Source organism: Heterodontus francisci, chromosome 2 (assembly GCF_036365525.1).
Source record: "Heterodontus francisci isolate sHetFra1 chromosome 2, sHetFra1.hap1, whole genome shotgun sequence".
In the NCBI taxonomy this organism is placed as follows: Eukaryota; Metazoa; Chordata; class Chondrichthyes; order Heterodontiformes; family Heterodontidae; genus Heterodontus; species Heterodontus francisci.
In genome coordinates this window covers 142788235-142802077 of record NC_090372.1, presented here as the reverse complement: position 1 = coordinate 142802077, position 13843 = coordinate 142788235, and the positions used below count along the sequence as shown (strand labels likewise).

Below are 13843 nucleotides of genomic sequence, written 5' to 3'. Positions count from 1 at the left end.
CTGCAAATAAAACTCTTTGGTCAGTCACTTTCCCCTTCAATTTGATAATATCCATTCTTCAAAACAAGGAGTGTGAACCAGCAGTAACAGGAATGCCAGCTGGGCGTATTCTCCAAATAAACAAAAATATGTGCATCACACTTGGTTGAAGTAAATGACTGTTACCTGCAATTACACCATTTTTCCTTGCTGGACCGCTGACAAAAAAGGACTAATGAATTTCTTAATGGCAGTTCCCTCAAAAAAATCATAACCATGCTGCCCTCATTTTTAAAAGATTTGATAGAACATACTTTCTTGCCCTCTCCTTTAATGCAACTGGATCAATTAACTATCATGTTCTTTTCTGAGGCATGTCCAATATGAAAACCATACTGAGCAGAAGTGTGTTTGACATCCTGCATTAATCTTATTTCTTTCTCGAGTTCTTCACGGGCTAGGGACTTCTAAAAATCCAAGTCACATTGGGAAAGTTGAAAATTACTTTTAAAACTATTTTCTACAAATACTACAATCTTTGTGACCAACTGCATCCTTTAAATTTGACACTCTGCTAATAATGCTGCAAGAATCTGAATGAAAAACAGGGTGATGTATCTTAAGAACAAGTCAGAATGTGACATGAGGTTTATACTTCAACTTAATTAACCATATGAAGATCAGCAGCCTATCTGGCAAGCACCTACCTATCATTAGAGCACAAGTGACCACTTTTCCTGAACTTTCCATTACCTTTCCCAGATTCAACACATACTGTCCTCTGTTCTGTTTAACTGTGAACATGTTCCCTTAGCAGTTTTGGTCTCCTGTGCAAAGATATCGAGCACCATCACCCAATTAATGCTGACTGGAATCACCTTACAAACTGGAAACTAACTCTATCCTAGCAATGGCATCTATTTGCGTTGTGGAGATGTTTGATGATTACACCCACACTATTTCAGTATCTTCCAATGCCTCACTAGACTTTGTATAAAGGTCCCTAATTATACCTATCAAACGTCTGTACGGCCTGCAATAAATTTAACCTATTGTACTTGTATTCTGAATAACCAGTGGATAAGTGCAATAAAGCAGAAGGTAATCGAGAATGGAAAGTAGTCCTACTGTGGAACTTACATGCTTCAATGACCTACTCTCCATCATAAAGGTCAGAAGTGGAGATGTTTGCTGATGATTGCACAATGTTCAGCACCATTCGCAACTCCCCATATACTGAAACTGTCCATGTTCGCATGCAGCAAGACCTGGACAAAATTCAGGCTTGGGCTGATAAGTGGCAAGTAATATTCATGCCACACAAGTGCCAGGCAATGACTACTTGCCTGATCCACTTGCCTGGATGAGTGTAGCTCCAAACCTTAAAAAGCTCAACACCATACAAGACAAAGCAGCCCACTTGATCAGCACACCATCCAACACCATAAACATTTACTCCCTCCACCACTGACGCACAGTGGCAGCAATGTGTTCTATCTACAAGATGCACTGCAAAAACTTACCAAGGCTCCTTCAACAGCACCTTCCAAACCTGCAACCTCTAGGACAAGGGCAGCAGACGCATGGGAACACCACTACATGCAAGTTCCCCTCTAAGCAACACACCATCCTGAATTGGAACTATATCCCCTTTCCTTCAGTCACTGTATTAAAAACCTGGAACTCCTCTCCTAACAGCACTATGGGTGTACCTACACTACATGGACTGCAGCAGTTCAAGAAGGCAACTCACCACTACGTTCTCAAGGGCAATTAGGAATAGGCAATAAACGTTGCCTCACCAGCGATGCTCACATACCATTAACAAATAAATAAAACAAAAATTGATGCTACATCTACAGTTAGTTTTAAAACTGAGGACAGATTTTTGTTAACCAAAGGTATTGAGGGATATGAGGCAAAAACGGGTATATGGAGTTAGATTGCAGACCAGCCACGATCTCATTTAATGGGGGAAACAGATGAGTGACTAAATGGCCTATTCCAGTTCCTATGTTGTGCTTTTGTAAAATTGGAAATAGCATCCCTCAATGGCAAGCAATCCTCCTCCTGATTAGAAACCAGCGACTGGATAGCTGGCAAATGCCACAACAGGTCATGTCACTTCAAAATACATATCAGATATGCCAGACACTTTTTAAACAAGAATTTATTAAGCAAGTTTATTCACAAATAAAGTTATTTACATAAGTATGCAGTAATGCTGAGATATTGTACAGTCCAAATATGGTGCTACAGGTCTGGAACCAATTTGTAAGAAGTTAATCAAACGAACTCTGCAAAGACTTGCATTTATATAACACCATTCACAACCACAGGACGTCCTAAAGTGCTTTACAGCCAATGAAGTAATTTTTGAGGTGTAGTCATCATTGTAATAGTCATAGAGAGATGCAGCACTGAAACAGGCCCTTCGGCCCACCGAGTCTGCACCGACCATCAACCACCCATTTATACTAATCCTACATTAATCCCATATCCCCTACCACCTTCCCTCAATTCTCCTACCACCTACCTACACTAGGGACAATTTACAATGGCCAATTTACCGATCAACCTGCAAGTCTTCGGCTGTGGGAGGAAACCGGAGCACCTGGCGGAAACCCATGCAGTCACAGGGAGAACTTGCAAACTTCGCACAGGCAGTACCCAGAAGTAAACATGGGTCGCTGGAGCTGTGAGGCTGCAGTGCTAACCACTGCGCCAGGAAATGCAGCAGCCAATTTGCCCACAGCAAGCTCCCACAAACAGCAATGTGATAACACCAGATAATTTGTTTCCGTGATGTTGATTGAGGGATAAATATTGGCCAGGACACTGGGGGTAACTCCCCTGCTCTTCATCAAAATAGTACTGAGGGGGCTGATGGGGGACTCAGATTACCATCTCAACTGAAAGACAGGATCGCCAACGGTGCAGCACTCCCTCAATGCTGCACTGGAGTGTCAGCTTTGATTTTTGTACTCAAGTTCACAATCTTCTCACTCAAGAGGTGAGTGTGCGACTGAGCCACAGCTGACAACTGGTTAGGAAAACCTTTTGGAATTCTCTTTACAAAACTTGAGTGTGTTGCTCCAGAAGCAAATAAGTAGTCTTATTCTTCAATGAAAACATAATACAGTATTTTTTCTAAATTACGCATTCACACATTTAGAGCGGAATTTAACCCATGCCCCAGCAAAACAGTGTGAACTGCCCGACACGTGCAATGTGCAAAACTCAACCCAACCCCTTTCAAGGACAGGCAACTGTTTTGAAGTTTTCTTTCCCCTTAACTCATTCATGGGATGTTGGCAAATCCATAATTTACTGCCCAAATCTAATTGTACCACCTTCATGAACACAACCGAGTGGTCTGACAGGCCATTTCTGAGGGTAGTTAGAAGTTAATCACATTTCTGTGGGACTGATGTCACATGCAGACCAGACCATGTAAGGACTTCCCTATAGGACATTAGTGAACCAGATGGGGTCTTTATGAAAACTGGGTAGTTTTATGGTCACCATTACTAATACCAGTTTTTTATTCCAGATTTACTTAACTGAATTTAAGTTCCTCAGCTGCCATGGTGGAATGTGAACTCATGTCACTGGACCATTAGTTCAGGCTTGTGGATTACTACTCCAGAAACATAACCACTATGCGACCATACCCTTATATATCCTGTATCTACCCATATATGGCCATCAGATAAAGGTTGAATTCGATACTCTTTACAACCTACAGACACAAGCCACAAAGATAACTGCTGTGGGGTTTAATGAGGACCAAAATGATATCTTATCTGGGTCTAGCAATATAATGCAATTGCAACCCACACTAGGTGTTTTTTAAATTAATTTTGTGGGATGTGGGCGTCGCTGACCAGGCCAGCATTTTTTGCCCATCCCTGACTGCCCTTGAACTGAGTGGCTTGCTTGGGAATTTCAGAGGGCATTCAAGAGTCAACCACATTGCTGTGGGTCTGGAGTCACATGTAGGCCAGACCAGGTAAGGACAGCAGATTTCCTTCCCTAAAAGGACATTAGTGAACCAGATGGGGTTTTAACAACAATCGACAATGGTCACCATTAGACTAGTTTTTTTTAATTCCAGATTTATTAATTGAATTCAAATTTCACCATCTGCCGTGGTGGGACCTCTAGATTACTAGTCCAGTGACATTACCACTACACCACCGCCTCCCTTAGGTGTTGGACAAATTCTACTGACATGGTTCGACACAATTGATTTTCCTGAACAAAAACTAGCAGCCTTGGTTCTGTAGTATAGGTATCACTGGCTTCTCTCCAGAAGCCATGAGATGGCACTGGTTTCATTTTTAAAAACGGAGATGCTATGGCTTTTAGATCTATGGATAATATTCATTTTGTCACACTAAAACCTTGAAAAATCCCAGCAACCTTGGACAATTCTTTCTACAGATTGCAGTTTGATTGAGAGTGTACTACCGAACTCCCTTGACTGCTCCTTGTAAAAGAACATATCGTTGTAAAGAAAAATGTTGTAGACATTTTTCCTTTATTTTGGAGAGCTACACAGCATTGTACGTATGGCTCCTCACTGTCTACACGTGACTTTTATCCCCCTTTTGTAATCGCACTGATGACATGCAGTCTCTTACCAGCACGCCGCATGGTATTAACTCAGTTAGCAAGCTGGCAACCTAATTTATAAACAGTTCACACAATCACTTTATGGAACCACACTTGCCATGATCATTAGAACATAAAAATGGTCAAGAGAAAGTAAGACCATTCTGCCAATCAAATTCATGCCTTTAGTATTGTGATACATCAAACCGAGTATCTAACCAGATTCTTAATTGCCTGAACATAAGATTCTGTTACCTTACTTGGTAGATTTGAAATGCTAAAATCAGGCATCGAGTAAAGCTGGGTTTTTTCCCTCAAAATTTTCTTTAAAATTTACTTTTCATTAATTTAACCAATTTTTGTAGTTTAGCAGAAAACAACCAAATATTACAATGACAGCAATAGACCAAAGTTATACTATTGAAATTACATCACATGTTGAGCTATTACCTTCTATAATGAAGGTGGGATACTATTGGAAGAACAGTTATGAAAATCTAGACTCCTTTCCTAACGCTCTTGATGTCTCAAATGAACTGCAACTATGTTTCCAAATCTAATGTAGTGCAGAATAGCAATAGCATTAGAAAGAGTATGCATATCCCCACAATCTGACACAAAGCAGTGTGTCCAGCTTAGTTTATCAGTAAGGTTTACTAACTATTCTTGAAAACGGTACATTACATCCAAAACAACTTGCTCTACCAACTCAATTGAAGTTATTTTATTTTCTTTGGTGAGGACACCGTCAGGATTAGGATAAAATAAAAAATAAAGGTGATCGCTGAACTTCAACTATTGTGTTTTCAATAACAAGGTTCTTCCTGTTATCACCATTCCACAGTAGATATTTTTCTCACTTAAGGCCCTCAATGATGCATGCAAATTTTGAACAAAGAACAAAGAACAGTCCAGCACAGGAACAGGTCATTTAGCCCTCCAAGCCTGCGCCGATCTTGATGCCTGCCTAAACTAAAACCTTCTGCACTTCCGGGGACCGTATCCCTCTATTCCCATCCTATTCATGTATTTGTCAAGATGTCTCTTAAACGTCGCTATCGTACCTGCTTCCACCACCTCCCCCGGCAGCAAGTTCCAGGCACTCACCACCCTGTGTGTAAAGAACTTGCCTCGCACATCCCCTCTAAACTTTGCCCCTCGCACCTTAAACCTATGTCCCCTAGTAACTGACTCTTCCACCCTGGGAAAAAGCTTCTGACTACACACTCTGTCCATGCCATTCATTACTTTGTAAACCTCTATCATGTCGCCCCTCCACCTCCGTCGTTCCAGTGAAAACAATCCGAGTTTATGCAACCTCTCCTCATAGCTAATGCCCTCCAGACCAGGCAACATCCTGGTAAACCTCCTCTGTACCCTCTCCAAAGCCTCCACGTCCTTCTGGTAGAGTGGCAACCAGAATTGCATACAATATTCTAAGTGTGGCCTAACTAAAGCCCTGTACAGCTGCAGCATGACTTGCCAATTTTTATACCCTATGCTCCAACCGAAGAAGGCAAGCATGCCGTATGCCTTCTTGACTACCTTATCCACCTGCGTTGCCACTTTGTGACCTGTGGACCTGTACGCTCAGATCTCTCTGCCTTTCAATACTCCTAAGGGTTCTGCCATTTACTGTATACTTCCCACCTGCATTAGACCTTACATTTGTCCGGATTAAACTCCACCTGTCATTTCTCCGCCCAAGTCTCCAACCGATCTATATCCTGCTGTATTCTCTGACAATCCTCATCATTATCCGCAACTCCACCAACCTTTGTGTCGTCCGCAAACTTACTAAATCAGACCAGCTACATTTTCCTCCAAATCATTTATATATACTACAAAGAGCAAAGGTCCCAGCACAGATCCCTGCGGAACACCACTAGTCACATCCCTCCATGAAGTCCCATGTTGGGCCAAACTCATCGATTGCAACATAGATCACACCCACGTCTCACATGGCTTCCATCAGAAACTTCCAGTAAGTCCATCTCAAATACATCTTACACCTTAAACAAAATTAATGCAAGTTTCAAGCGCTGTATAAAGCAAAGGAATTATTAAACAAAACTATTACTTTTATGGGATATGTAATCTAAAAACACAAGTATGTTTGTTACATTATAAGTGGCACTTGTAATACTAGAGTTGGAATTAAAACCTGATCAGCTAACAAAAAAGGTTTCCTCAGGAAACAATAGAGATAGCACACATCAAAATGGTAGTTATTGTAATGGTTCGTGACGCACAATCGAAAATAAATAACTCTGTCCCATGTTTTACTAATGCACGGTTTTCTTCAAACTTCCCTCTTCATTCTTGTACAGATAATCTCCAGTTTATCAGTACAAACCTCTAACATTCTTCCAATAACACAGGGCCCAGAACGGCACACTATATTTAAATTATAGCTCAATCAACGCTCATCTACCCTCATCAATTACCTTATTTCTAGCCTCCCTTTCCTCTCCACTGTACAGTTTGATGGCTCCACTTTCAACAGTCTCGGAGTGAAGAATGGAGTGAAACAGGGTTCTGTCCTAGCCCCAATCTGTTTGGGATCATCTTCTCCATGCTCCTGACCGCCACCTTCCCTGAAAATATGGAAAGAGTCTACTTGCACACTAGTAGACAGCAAGCTCTACAATCTATCAAGGCTGAAAGCAAAGACAAAAACCCATCACGTCCTGATCAAAGAACTTCTCTACACAATGTTGCGCTAGTCGCTCACATGGAAACTCAGCTACAAAGACTCATGGACTGTCTTTCCCATGCATGTAACTTGTTCTCCTTGACTCTAAGCGTCAAGAAAACCATGGCCATGGGACAAGGTGTTGCATCTCTGCCCCTGATCACACTAAATAACACCTCACTGGAAGTGGTTAGCAAATTCTGCTACCTTGGGTCCACAGTGATGGACAATTTGTCCCTTGATGCAGAGCTCGATACACGCATAGGGAAAGCAGATACCACCTTTGGCCAACTTGCGAAATGCGCATGGGATAACACCAAGCTGACCCTTAGGGCCAAGCTGATTGTTTATAAGGCCTGTGCTCTCAGCACCTTGCTGTACTGCTGTGAGACATGGGTGAATTACAGTTACCAGGAAAAGAAGCTCAATAATTTCTATTAGCTCTCTGCAGCGCATTATGGGTATATCCTGGCAGGACAAAATCACAAATGTGGCTGTCCTCTCAAAGGCAGAGCTCACAATTGCGTTGGCGCACACCAAACAGAGGCGGCTTTGGTGGATCGGACACGTGCGCAGGATGGTATACGTCGCATATCCAAAGACCTTCTGTATGGGGAGGTAGCTGGGGCCAGACGACCAGTGGGGCACCCAAAGCTCCACTTCAAGGATGCTTGCAAGCGTGACATGAAGGTCCTAAACGTCGACTATTGCACTTGAGTGTCACTAGCTGGTGAAAGAGAGAAATGGCGATATATCCTGTGGACTGGTGTGCACTACCACGATGACCAGTAGCTGCAGCAGCTTGGCTACAGGCGCCAACGTCAAAAATAGCAACTCAGTGTCACTTGGCAGCTTCATGTGCTGCACTTGTGGCAGAACCTACCTCTCAAGGATTGGCCTTCACAGCCATCAGCAAAAGTGCATCAAAAGAAGACACCCCATCTAAATGGATTGTTTGCTGCATGTCCATCATCTTTCATAGTTGAAAGGGTGCCAACTGCAATATTTCCTCGCCAAGGTCTTTCCCAACTCATGCCTATCGCTTCCCACAATTCATCTAGATCCCTCCAGTCCATTTTTGCCTACTCCAAGTACAAGACTACCTAAGTCAGTCAGCAATATCCTCTGTGAGAATGAGAAAATAAAGAGAGGAGAGGGAGGGAGTGGATAGGGAGGGTGAAAATGGTGGAGGAAAGGGAGGAGAAAACATTGAGGAGAAGGGAAGGATCATGGGTATGGGAAGGGGGCAAAGAGTGCACAAGAGATTGTGCTGTTCAGCGGACAAAGTATCTGCCTAGGAAAACCTTTCTGTGCGAGCTGGGGTGGGGGGGAGGTGGGGGGGCAGTGTTTCATGTGCTGATGAAGGGGCATTCATAGTGCATTTAGAGGCTTTGAGGCATGGAACAAACAGCTCTGGAATGTTTGCAATTTCATCAGAGAACTGTCATTCCATTCTTAGTCTGTGAATGGCTCTCCAAAAGAAATTGTACATTTCTCAAAGATGCATACAAGAACCCATAGATTTATGATAACTGTCCACAGAATTGTGAAGATTAACGGTATATGCTTCTTTCGACTGTGCAGATACTGCTCCGGCAACAAGTCATCAACTTCTGACTCACTATCATCCCATCTGAATGCTGCAGTCTGCCTCTTCCAATTTTCTCCCGTGCCCGAAGGAGGAAACTAAATGCTTTCTGTGAAAAAAACCATAGTAATTTCAATGCCTGCAAATCCCTGTCAGACGATGCTACAACAGCGTGAAAGGATGTACCAAAATTCCAGTAAAATATAAATTCTATGTTTATAAGTTCTCATATAAACGAGTCTCAAGAAAGCTATTATTTGCAAACAGTGAAGAGGATGAGGCAGCATATTTTTCCATTCAGTCTCAGGCATGCAGTCTGCCTGTGCTTCCCTGCAGCCCCGACAAATGCAAGTAAGTTGCCTATTCCATGCATTGTTGAGATGCATGCTGGTTGACAACATATTACACACTCGCATGTGTATGAATGGTAGTTTCATAAAGAAGGGTCAACAACTAATTAGTTAATCTGGTACAAATATCGCAGCATGAAGATACCCATACGCAAGAATGCACGTCTGTTCCTGAGCCCACATTTGAAAGGTAAATGGGTTAGCGGATTCAAAAGAAGGGGACGTGCTTACACTTAAAACTCTGATTCTAAGCAGGTCATATCAGACTTATTTAACATGGGTATTAAAATATTTCGAGATTCAAAATCTCTCATATGACCTTGGTAACAAGGCAACACTTACAGTAAAATGAACCATATCACTTTAAAAAAAAAAATCACACGTTGGTTCTGTCACAGAGGCTTGATGAAACATGATTTACTGGTACGGCATCGTTGAACTAAATGGCTCAATGAGTACTTATTAGAAGTCAAACCTCAGGCTAGAACCCTGAATAGAATCAGCATATATGCAGTCAGAGGACATCTAACACAATTACTGCTCCTCCCACTTTTGAAGCAAGTTAAAATTCTGAACAAAGCTTAAACAAAAAATTGTTGTTCGTAGGTTTCCAAATGTTGCCATGTTGGAAAAAAGTAAATTACTCCTGAATGACTAGGAGATCATCAGTATTTCAAATAAACATAGTATGGCCCATTGTCAAAATTGCAACATCAAGCAGTGCATTGTGGTTCTACTGTAGGGAAGGAAGAATGGAAAACCAGAATATTACAAATGATGAGTGACTAGTAAATGTTGTCATTCCGAGGGATTTGGGTGTCCTTGTACACCAATCACAGAAATTAACATGCCTGTTCACTGAAGTTAACATGCAGGTACAAGAAGCAAATCAGAAAGGCAAATGAATCTGTATTTTTTTCTAAATTTTGCAGCAACTTTGAATAAATCACCTCTCTTATGTGTGTATATTATGAACATATTAATTCAGTTACAACTGCTTCCTCCCATCAAGCCCAGTGACTTTCAAAACAGCAAATATTCACTACCGCTATTATATTCACGTTTTACATGATTGGAACCAAAACGTAACAGTTAAAGCCAAGAAATAAAAGCTGAAATTCTTTCCATCAATAAATTTACCAAAAATAAATTGTTGTATATTTAGCAAACCCATTTCAAAAATGAACAAAAGGAAATTCACTCCCGAACAGAGCTGAACCGAGGAAATCAGAGTGGACAGACCTGAAGCAGAAGCAGCAACTGATCCAGAGTGTTACGGAGCGGACTTGAGAGTTGGGAACTTAAAGTGCACAAGGAAAGTACCCATCCATGAGCCAAGAGAGACAGAGCTGAGCGGAGATACAAGTCAGTACCATACAATAAGTAAGGCTGCACTGTTACAATAAAATTAGTATTTCTAGGAAACTGGTCGATCAGTACACAAATGAGTGGCAAGCTCGGCAGGAGTGTGGCCGCCATATGTTCAGCACAGAGTGGGTGTATCATCTCAGAGGGCAGCATGCATGGAGGAGCGCTGAGAACGGCAGATGATCACCAGGTAGACCTGCAGTTATCATAGTCGGTTCAACCTTGTTTAAAGGAGGGTTTTTTTTATATTTTGGTACTGCACACTACTTAAACTCAAAGTAAGACCATGTAAATACAACTTCATCAGGCTCTTATGAGTATGATCATTTTCATGGTGGGTGTGGGATTTGTGATTAGTAATCCAGTTGAACCCTTACTCAGGAAAGGGTGTAAGCACAGGCCGAGCAAATACAGGTCAGTTAGTTTAACATAAATGGTGCGTAAGGTTTTAGAAACAATAATCGGGGGGAAAAATAAATCAACAGGCACTCGGAGAGGTTTGAGTTAATTAAGGATAGCCAGCACAGATTTGTAAAAGGCAAATCATGCTTGACAAATTGACTTTTTTGATGAAGTAACAGAGAAAGTTGATGAAGGAAATGCGGTGGATGCTGTCTATCAATTTTAAACATTTGATAAAATACCACCTAAAAGGCTGGTTAACAAAATTGAGGCTCACCAAAAAGTAGGATTAGTGTCCAATTGGAGAAAAAATTGGCTTAATGACAGAATACAGCAAGTCGTGATAAATGGTTAATTTTCAGACTGGAGGATGGTGGACATTGATGTTTCCCAAGGGTCAGTCCCAAAACCACCGTTTTTTTGCGATATATAAATGACTTGGATCTTGGAATACAGAGGAGAATTTCAAAATTTTCTGTTGATATGTGGCAGTGAGGATGATATGAATCGCCTGCAACAGGACATGGATAAGCTAGCAGAATGAGCAGACAAGTGGCAGATAAAATTTAATAGAGAAGTGCGAGGTGATGCAGTTCAACAGAATGGATAGGCTGAGGCAATATGGACTTAATGGCGCAGTTCCAAAGAATGTTCAGGAACGGAGGGATCTGGGGGTGCATGTGCATCAATCTTTGTAGGTGGCAGGACACACTGAGATTCTGGTAGCAAAGCATATGAGATCTTGGGGCTCATAAATAAAGGCAATGAGTACAAAAGTAGGGAAGTTATGCTTAACCTTTATAAAGCTCTGGTTAGGCCCCAACTGGAGTATTGCGTCCAGTTCTGTTCAACACACTTGAGGAAGGATGTGAGGGTCCTTGACAGGCTGCAGAGCAGATTTACCAAAATGGTTCCAGGGATGGGGGATTTTAGTTACAAATTTAAGTTGGAAAAGCTGGGGTTGTTCTCCTTAGAGCAAAGGAGATTGAGGGGAGATTTAATAGAGGTGTACAAGATTATGACAGGCTTAGATAAGTCAGAAAAGGAAAAACTGTTTCCATTAACTGATGGTACAAGGACTAGGGGACACAGATTGAAGGTTTTGGGCAAGAGATGCAGGGGGAATGTAAGGAAGAATTTTTTTTTTTACGCAGTGAGTGGTAATGACCTGGAACTGACTGCCCATGAGGATGGTGGAAGCCGAGACAATGATTTCAAAAGGAAATTGGCATTTGAAGGAAATAAACTTAGAGAGCTATGGGGATCGAGCGGGAGAATCGGTCTATGGAGAGCTGGCATGGACTCGACGGGCCAAATAGCTTCCTTCTGCGCCATAAATAACTCTCATGTACCTCTATAAATGACTATGAAAAAGGGCCCTACAACCAAAAAAGTTTGAGAAGCACTCGTTTAAGGAAGTGGTTACATGGCAACATTAATAACTAGATTTTCCTATCTGTTAATTTTAGTAAAAAAAAGTGAGAAAAAAACAGATGAATTAATGCAGAATTCTGCAGTTGCAATCACGTTGAACGGAAATATTTTACTCCAACTCAAGACTTACACTTAAAGAAATGCAAAGTTTCTAAAATATCACCAGAGAAATGAAAGTACGATGTAATTGTTTAACTCATGAGTAGAAAAACCTAACGAGCATTTGCAGATAAGCTGCAGAGGAACAGAGGGGGGAAATACACAACAGGTGCAACATGTTTGAAGTGACTGGCGTGAGTGAAAAGCTTGGACTTTTACATTAAAGATGTTTATTGCAGCCAAGCGCTAGTTTCCCAGGAGTTGCACAAACAACTCCCCGAGGCCACCCGCCGCCCCCGGCTCCTCTCTCCGCTGCCCGGAGCCGGGCCTTATTTCAATTCCGGCGCTGCCAAAGGCCGGGTTTTTAAAGCGGCTTTTCCATTACAGTACGGGACAAACTCGGTGAACAACGCTCGGGTCACCCAGGCCCGCCGAATCCACCCACTGCCGCTTGCGGTGCTGCCGAGGCCTGGGCTCCGTCCTCACCATCAGTTGGCGTTACTCACATAGCTGTGCTGTGTTCTACCTTGCTCCTCTCCTCTCCTCTCGCCGGCTGCTCTCCCTCTCCCGGTCCCAGCTCCGGTCGGAAGCCCCTCCCCCGCTCCTCACGGTGCTGCCCGGATCGGGACAGCGCCCTACACAGTCACCCACACACACACACACAAGTATTGGTCCTGAAACTGGCGTCTCCGCAAATGTCAAATCATACAATGGTTACAGCACAGAAGGAGGCCATTCAGCCCGTCGTGTCTGTGCCAGCTCTCTGCAAGAGCAACTTAGCTAGTCCCACTCTCCCCTGCCTGTTCCTCGTAGCCCTGCAATTTTTTTTTCTCTTCAGATAATTATCCAGTTCCCTTTTAAAAGCCCTGATTGAATCTACCTCCATCACACTCTCAGGCAGTGTATTCCAGATCGTAACTACCCGCTGTGTGAAAAACTGTTGGTCATGTCCTTGTTGGTTCTTTAGCCAATCGCCTTAAATCAATGTCCTCTGGTTTGTAACAGGAAATGCCCTTTTTTTTTTGTCCAACTACTGTTTTAGTGCATGGTGGCTAAACTTAATGAAGTTTCAATTTATTAATCAAAGAAAAAAATTAAATCCTAAATTATTATTACTGTCCCATGTACAGACTTGTGGCCACCCCACCAATGTGAGCAGCTAACAATATTTCATCAGTCAGTTGGTAAGTAGGTGGTTGAAAGAAGTGCCATGACACCTTTTCTGTTTTTGTTAATCAGTACTTCCATTGTTACTTTGGCATTCCTTCTTATAACTAAATAACAACTTTCACTAAATGCTTAGAAGAGGAT

General features: G+C 42.2%; 1 protein-coding gene across 8 annotated transcripts in view; it reads right to left on the bottom strand.

Annotated features, from left to right (window-relative positions):
- Positions 1–13482, bottom strand: part of tpk1 (thiamin pyrophosphokinase 1) — a 439182-nt gene extending 425700 nt beyond the window's left edge. Inside the window, exons 1-2 of one of the 8 annotated variants that reach the window (XM_068011518.1) lie at positions 13039–13345; positions 8914–8988 (exon numbers count right to left, since the gene is read on the bottom strand). In XM_068011518.1, coding sequence (XP_067867619.1) covers positions 8914–8919 — 6 coding nt within the window. In that variant the 5' untranslated portion in view covers positions 8920–8988; positions 13039–13345. Of the gene's footprint in view, positions 1–8913; positions 8989–13018; positions 13346–13412 lie in introns of those variants that run through there. The other 7 variants (XM_068011480.1, XM_068011453.1, XM_068011499.1 and 4 more) reach the window with 7 other exon arrangements.
- Positions 13483–13843: the final 361 nt, after the last annotated feature.